The sequence below is a fragment of the Gracilinanus agilis genome, unplaced genomic scaffold, assembly GCF_016433145.1.
Source record: "Gracilinanus agilis isolate LMUSP501 unplaced genomic scaffold, AgileGrace unplaced_scaffold57740, whole genome shotgun sequence".
Lineage (NCBI taxonomy): Eukaryota > Metazoa > Chordata > Mammalia > Didelphimorphia > Didelphidae > Gracilinanus > Gracilinanus agilis.
In genome coordinates, this window is record NW_025393288.1 from 1 (window position 1) to 7961 (window position 7961).

Below are 7961 nucleotides of genomic sequence, written 5' to 3' on the forward strand. Positions count from 1 at the left end.
TGTTTCTTTTACAGGGTGATTCTGAGAAACCAAACTCCTTTAGGTTCTCTTGCCTTCCAATCTCTGGAGAAGAATTTAGAGCTCATTGTCTATGATCTCCATCACTATTCTGCTTCAACTATTCAGAATAAAAGGTACACCATAGGCTCATTTTCCTTGTGGCAGAGTGTGGCCCTTTGAATTCCTACAGTTCTTCCAGCAAACCTGTGCTGTCCTTGTTTGCTAAATTGTTCAGGGTTGTCACACATCAAATGACACAGATTCATTTTTAATTTGGATATTTATTGAACAGTCATTTATTAGTCCACAGAGAGAGATCCATTTCCCTATCCAGGCATCACAGAGGGTGAGGGTGGAGAAGGGGGAAGAAGAGGAACAAGACTGTTCAATATTTGTTGGGCAAACCTTGGGGCCTGAAATGATTGGGGTCTTTGCCACTCCTGCCCCATTCATTTGCAAATTGGTCTGCCCTAGAATCCTCCACTCCTCTGCCGCTGCTGCTACCCTGGAAGAATTCTCGGCCATCACTGAAAAATAGAAAGCCAGAAAGGAGTTAAGTCGACAGATGAAAATCCAAAATCCTACTCTGGGCAACTAACCTTCTTGAGGTTCTTCACCTTCCTTTATTATGGTTGGGGTATGAGCTATGACAAGAGTATATCTATAAAGTGAATCAGTTTGGCATTGAGTAGACAGGAGCAGACTCAGACTTGTGAGGATCTGGTTTTATATCCTCAGGTTAGTGTTTGCTATTTATCACATCACTTAACCATGTATGTCAGTGAGTTCATCTCTAAAAAGGACATAAAAACCCATTACTACATTCCTCCAATAGAAATGATGAATCTTAAGTTCTTGATAAAACTTGGAGCCTATGGAACCTTGAGGAGTTATCAGTGTGGCTTGTAAGCTCCTGTTCTTCCAGCATACTCACAGAGTAGGGGCTCACAGATCCCCATCCTATCTTTGCCTCTGGTGTCAGAATTGGTCATTAAAGTTCTTTTACCCATAATATTCCAGCCCCTGCTACAGTCTGTGACAATCAGGCAGTTTGAGGGCTAGCTTTGTAGGACTTTGGCTTAAGAGGGAGACAGAGAAGGAGATACAATTCCTAGAGAGAACATTTCTATGGCTCAAAGAGAGCTGAGATGGTCTCCACTGTCAGGGGTTTACCTGATCACTTTTAGCTGCCCAGACCCCACCAGGTCCCCTTCGGGCAGCATCATAATTTCCACGAGCATGGAAGTATTTGTCTGAATTTTTATAATTGGCTTCACGCATGTCCCAGTAGCCCCTCCACATGTCTCCAGCACCTGGAAAAAAGATGATCTTGAGTCAAAAGTGGAGGAAAACTCAGGGACATGAATCAGGTAATAAATATTATTCCTCTATTGACTTAATGATTTATATTTCTGGGCAGAGTGGGTGCCTTTCCCCAGTTCCTTGTAACTCATGGAAATAACATGTAGAAATAACATGTTACTGACATTACTAAAATTATCTACCATTTCTCACACTCAATCTGAAAATACAACAATTCTGAGGGATTTATGGGAAAGAACACTACCCACATTCAGAGGAAGAACTGAAGGAGTGGAAACACAGAAAAAAAGCAACTGCTTGAACATATGGGTTGAGGTGGACATGATTGGGGATGTAGACTCGAAACTACCACACCAATGCAACTATCAACAATTTGGAAATAAGTCTTTATTGATGACACATGGTAAAACCAGTGGAAATGCGCATTGGATATGGGGGGGGGAGGTTGGAGGGTGAAGGGGAAATTAAGAGCATGAATCATGTAACCATGTTAACTTTTCTAAAAAATAAACATTAAATGTTAAAAAAAAAAAGCTAAGGGATTTATTGAACACTGGGGAAGGAATAGGTAAAGTAAGAGGGATTGGTGTTACTAAGCTGTTGCTATGGTAACGCTTGGTGATGCTGGCAAAGGTCCTAAGAAGGTCTTGGCGGGCCAAGGACTGGCTGCCCTCAGCCAGAGCTATGCTGTCTCTGGTCAAGAGATTAATAAGATCTTCTGGCTAATTTATTTGATAATTAAAATAGTTATTGTTGAGTTGCTCTTAAAGAAGGTCCTAATATCTAGGCTATTCTAATTTCCTATCCATGATCCTCCTCCCTTCACCTCCTTTCACCTCCCTTAACCTCCCTTCAACCCGGGGCCCCAGGGGAAGGGGTAAACGAGTAGGCAGGGTGAAGTCAGGGGAAAACAGAACCCAGGCTTGGGTTTGCAGGGGCTTTTATAGACTCAGCCCAACTGCCAGTTGGCACCTGGCCCATGGTGCATGCCATTGGCAACATTCCATCCAGACCAACTGACAGCTTTGCCTAAGCTAATAATGCAATGCAAAAACCCTGCATTACAATATGCCCATTTGTCTTTTGGAAAATTGCAACCTGCAACATTTCCAGATCTTCAAGTTCTTAGCCTAAAGAATTCTACACTACTCTAAGACTATTCCCTAACTATTCCCTTAATTTTTCTAATCCCTCCCCAAAACAATAAATGGGTCCTAGCTCCTATTCTTAACTATTTCTATTCTAAACTAAACTAAGATGGGTTATGGGAAAAATTAAAGGAAAGAAATGGGGATTAAAATTTTCCAAAAATTTTGAACAGAAAGGAAAAGCAAGATTAAACACAAATCATCAACAAAACAGTCTTAAAGTATGACATTGGCTAAAACAAACTAAGTAATAAACTCTATGAAATTTCCTATCTTCTTGAACTAACAACAAAAATAACACCTAAGAAAAATTTTCTCTTAGCAACTTTCTAGAATTAAATACAAACTTTCTAAGTATTAGTATGTTATTATGTTAATACTCTTATGCCTATGTTAGAAAATATTAGTAAAAATAAGTAAACTTAACACTAGCTAAAAGCCTTTTGGTTCAACTAAAGTTTCAAACTATGTACAGTATTTACAAAGCAAAATTCTGACCCTGATCTAACTTATCAAAGCTAACTAATCTGTCCCTCTATGTTAGTACAGCTATTTCTAAGAGTTAGTAAATAAGCATATACATATGTACATTCTTTAAAACAAAATGTCAGATGGTTTTGAGAAGAAAGTGTCTGAACCAAACTAAGAGAAAAACTCTAAGCTAAGGCAGACAAACCCTGCTCTCCTATGTGTGAACAATTATTTACATATGTACATGTGAAAGTCAGAAATGTTTATATGTTGTCAAGCATGACATAACCGCGTGATAAAATATCACATACTTACTCTTGAAGAAAATCTCCTACTAGCAGCATGTGCTGTGTGGATGGAATTCTAAAGTATTTGGTTGCAGTGAAAATTCTGTGGGATGTAAGATGTGCTATTCAAACCTATGGATCCAATGCTGATCAGATGATCTCCTCTTCACAGCACTGTCCCATAAGACACCAGTTATGTAGTCAGGTCAAAGTTGTCATTGTAGTCCTCAGCGTTGATGTCCTTGCAATGATACGTGAAGTCAGCAATGCCTCTGTTGTGATGTTAGATGTCACCACACGTGCTTGTCAACTTGAACTGGAACCGTTGTGCAGTTGTGTTGACTTGTATCACAACAAATTTGTGTTTCCATAAAACTTTTGATGACTCTTTCTTCTTTCTTCATGTATTTAAATAAAGTTAATCAAAGTCCAATATAATGTTATTTATGACTTTATCCACTATTCATCGATGTCACTATCTAGGTCTTGAATTGATTGAAGTTCGGATGTTATTTCTTTTTTGTGTATTTGATTCTTTTTCTCTATTATGATAGTCCATTAATGTTTCTTCTGGGTGATTGTAATTAGGTGTTGAATAATTATTTTGATGATGGTGTAATATTTGGCTGCTTCCTGATTCTAGCACTGATCTGGGCTCACATGTAAACTGTTGGAAAACTGTAATCTGATCTCTTCACTGAAGTTTGGCTATGGTCTTGTTGCTTGGCTGATTAGTTGGTGCTAATTGGTCTGTGTGCTGTACAGTGACCGGGTCTTGTTGTTCGGACATATCTTTAGCTGGCTTGTCATGGGTGACATGGAACCATGGATCCCTCCCCTTAATTTTGATTGCACTAGGGGTCGTTAGGATTATTTGTGATGGTCCATGCCACTTAGATTCTAACACAGACTTCCTATTAAAGTTTCTTACGTACAGATAATCTCCAGGTTGGAAGTTGTATAGATTAAAATTAAAGGGTACTCTTTGATGGATCAAAGCCAACTTATGAAGCTGATATAAACATTCTTTGAGCAACTTAATGTACTCATAGAGCTTGCATTCCATATCCAGATGTGATAGGTTATGGATGCTTTGAGGTGATTTCCCATGGTAAGGTAGATGTTCATATAGCGTCTCAAAAGGAGACAAATGAGTAATGCTATTAGGCTGGCACCCAAGATGGAATAATGCCAAAGGTAATGCATCTGGCCATTTCAAATGTGATTCAGCACAAATTTTAGCCACTAGAGTCTTCAAAGATTTGTTAACATGTTCAATCTGTCCGTTCGACTAAGGTTGATATATGGAATGCTGATGTTGTTTTACCCCTAGGGTTTCATACACATTAGCTAAAACACGATGTGTGCAGTGTGAACCACTGTCAGATGCAATATGTAGTGGAATGGAGAACCTTGGTATTAGTTCCCTAAGCAAAACCTTCACTACAAAAGCTGATGTATTGCGTCTGGCTGGAAAAGCCTCTGGCCACTTGGTTAATCGATCAATGATTACTAATGCATACCTGTAGCCCTGACACCTTGGCATGGTTATATAATCAATCTGTATGTATTCAAATGGTGTAAAGGCCAATGGTTTGCCTCCCATACTGTGGACTTTGATAACAGACTGGTTGAACTGCATACAGATTTGGCACCTCTAACAAACTCTTCATAGCAACTTCATATATGCCCTTTGCATTCCAATACCTAATTATAGAGTCTGCTAGGCCCAGACTTCCATAATGCCCTTTTTGATGCAATACATTGCAAAAGTTAAATATAGGGATCTAGGCAACACAGGTTTTCCATTTGCCCCCAGCCAAACTCCATTAGCTAAGTATGCATCATGATTTTTTTTCCAACCCTTCATTTCCTTTGGGGAGTAGGCATTTTTCAGATCAACTTCATCCACCAAAGACAAGTTCAAGACTGAAATTGGTCCATACCTTGCCCCGAATTTGGCTGTAATGTCCGCTCTTCTATTCCCTGATTCTATTGGCTCTTGTAGTCTAATATGGGCTTTGCAATGAATGACTGAAACTTGGGCTGGTAATTGGAGCACATGCTCATTAATTAGACCACCATATGCAATTTGTTTGCCATTGGAAGTTATGAACCCTTCTTTTTCCAGAGTTCACCAGACAGACGGACCACTCCAAAAGCATATTTCAAGTAGGTATAAATGTTGACTCTCTGATTTTTGCATAACTGGAGGGCCCAAATCAATCCCACCAATTCTTCCCCTTGAGCACTCATGGTAGATGGAAGAGATGAGTACCAGAGGGAACAAAGTATATGCTTATTAGGTGGGAAATAGGTAAAACAGTGGTGTATGAATTTAATGGAATATTACTGGGTTATAATGATGATTAATATGATTGAACACAGAGAAGTTTGGGAAGAATTATATAAACTTATTGTTGTTGTTATTATTATTATTATTATTATTATTATTGTGAAGGACACAATTTGAATCTTATAATTTTAGAAATCTGGAATTTAACTGTTTCTTTTACAGGGTGATTCTGAGAAACCAAACTCCTTTAGCTTCTCTTGCCTTGCAATCTCTGAGGAAGACTTTAGATCTCATTGTCTATGATCTCCATCACTATTCTGCTTCATCTATTCAGAATAAAAGGTATACCATAGGCTCATTTCCCTTGGGGCAAAATGTGGCCCTTTGAATTCCTACAATTCTTCCAGCAAACCAGTGCTGTTTTTGTTTCCCAAATTGTTTAGGGTTGTCACCCATAAGTTGAAACAGATTCATTCTTAATTTGGAAATTTATTGAACAGTCACACAAAGAGATATCCCATTCTCTATCCAGGCAACACAGAGGGTGAGGGTGGAGAAAGGGAAAGAAGAGGAACAAGTCAGCTCAATATTTGCCGGGCAAACCTGGGGGCCTGAAATAATTGGGGTCTTTGCCACTCCTGCCCCATTTATTTGCAAATTGGTCTGCCCTAATATCCTCCACTCCTTTGCCACTGCTGCCACCCTGGAAGAATTCTTGGCCATCACTAGAAAATATTAAGGCAGAAAAGAGTTAAGTCGATGGATCAAAATCCAAAATCCTACTCTGGGCAACAACCTTCTTTGGGTTACTCACCTTCATTTGTTATGATTGGGGTATGAGCTATGACAAGAGTATATCTGTACAGAGAATCAGTGTGGCATCAAGGAGACAGGACCAGACTCCAACTTCTGAGGATCTGGTTTTATATCCTCAGGTTAATGTTTGCTATTTATCACATCATTTAACCATGTGTGTCAGTGAGTTCATCTCTAAAAAGGACATAAAAACCCATTACTACATTCTTCCAATAGAAATGATGAATCTTAAGTTCTTGATAAAACTTGGAGCCTATAGAAACTTGAGGAGTTATCAGTGTGGCTTGTAAGCTGCTGTTCTTCCAGCATACTCTCAGAGATTCCCATCCTATCTTTGCCTCTGGTGTCAGAATTGGTCATTAAAGCCTTTTACCCATAATATTCCAGCCCCTGCTACAGTCTGTGACAATCAGGAAGTTTGAGGGCTAGCTTTGTAGGACTTTGGCTTGAGAGGGAGACAGAGAAGGAGATACAATTCCTAGAGAGAACATTTCTATGCTTCAAAGAGAGCTGAGATGGGCTCCATTGTCAGGGATTTACCTGATCACTTTAGATGCCCAGACTCCACCAGGTCCCCTCTGGGCAGCATCATAATTTCCACGAGCATGGAAGTATTTGTCTGAATTTTTATAATTGGCTTCACGCATGTCCCTGTAGGCCCTCCACATATCTCTAGCACCTGGAAAGAGATGATCTTGAGTCAAAAGTGGAGGAAAACTCAGGGACATGAATCAGGTAAAAAATATCATTCCTCTATTGACTTAAAGATTTATATTTCAGGGCAGAGTGGCTGTCTTTCCCCAGTTCCCTGTAACTCATGGAAATAACATGTAGAAATAACATGTTATCCATCTTACTAAAAATATCTACCACTTCTCACACTCAATCTGAAAATAGAACTCCAAATTCATCATTTCGGTTGCCTTTTAAATACTGATGTGTATCCATTTAAGGATTTGGTCTCTCCACTTATCACAACCTGTAGGATTCATAAATATAACTATATACTATTACATTTTAGGGCTGTCTCTACAAACACCCCATAACGACAAGCTACACAAATCTAGGTTATCTCTAGAATCCCTAGAGCTGCCATTGCTTGGTTACAAGATTCCACATCTCTTTGTATCTTCTCTCAGTTTCTCTCCTCCCTTCCAGACATTTGTCTTTTTCAGAGAAGAGACTTCTGTCTGTATGGAACAGTAGGCCAACCTGGTGGTGCCTTTCTTTAAGCTGGACAACAGAGAAACCCACAGGAAGAAGGACTTCTATGTTGATGCTGCCAACAACTCCTGAAGCTTCCAAGTTCTGGCTTAGATTGTCCAGTGTAGGTCTTCTCAGTGAGGAAGTTCTGGTGGGGTAACACTCTCATAGCACTTGGCACTTCCTCCAGACCTTAGAGTCTTGGAGATGTGTTTGGGGAACACAATGGTTAAGTCATTTGCCCAAGGTCATAGAGTCAGTGATGTCAGAGGCAGTACCTGAACTCAGGTTTTCTTGTTTTGGAGGCTTCTATTCCATGCCTTGAACCCCACTGCTGTTTCTCCTGTCAAATCTAAGGGCACATATATCTTTGAACATCTTTTATGGAGCACCATTTTCAAATGGAAATCTGCCTTC

General features: G+C 39.6%; 2 protein-coding genes across 2 annotated transcripts; both read right to left on the bottom strand.

The window, feature by feature from the left end:
- Positions 1-261: 261 nt before the first annotated feature.
- Positions 262-1327, bottom strand: LOC123256305 (serum amyloid A protein-like). Its single transcript, XM_044684949.1, has 2 exons — positions 1182-1327; positions 262-534 (listed from the first exon to the last, which is right to left on the bottom strand). The coding sequence occupies exons 1-2, from the start codon at positions 1300-1302 to the stop codon at positions 386-388; spliced, it is 270 nt and encodes an 89-aa protein (XP_044540884.1). The 5' UTR covers positions 1303-1327; the 3' UTR covers positions 262-385.
- Positions 1328-6052: 4725 nt separating this feature from the next.
- On the bottom strand, positions 6053-7074 carry LOC123256304 (serum amyloid A protein-like). The gene is made up of 2 exons (XM_044684948.1): positions 6882-7074; positions 6053-6250 (listed from the first exon to the last, which is right to left on the bottom strand). The coding sequence occupies exons 1-2, from the start codon at positions 7067-7069 to the stop codon at positions 6109-6111; spliced, it is 330 nt and encodes a 109-aa protein (XP_044540883.1). The 5' UTR covers positions 7070-7074; the 3' UTR covers positions 6053-6108.
- Between the last annotated feature and the right edge of the window lie 887 nt (positions 7075-7961).

What these genes read in the sequence shown, in the direction of transcription:
- LOC123256305 (XM_044684949.1), bottom strand. Translation starts at nt 1,302, where the DNA reads ATGTGGAGGGGCTACTGGGACATGCGTGAAGCCAATTATAAAAATTCA. An exon ending in TGGGGTCTGGGCAGCTAAAA is followed by an intron (nt 535 to 1,181) that starts GTGATCAGGTAA and finishes CTGGCTTTCTAT; the next exon opens with TTTTCAGTGATGGCCGAGAA.
- LOC123256304 (XM_044684948.1), bottom strand. Translation starts at nt 7,069, where the DNA reads ATGTCCCTGAGTTTTCCTCCACTTTTGACTCAAGATCATCTCTTTCCA. An exon ending in TGGGCATCTAAAGTGATCAG is followed by an intron (nt 6,251 to 6,881) that starts GTAAATCCCTGA and finishes AATATTTTCTAG; the next exon opens with TGATGGCCAAGAATTCTTCC.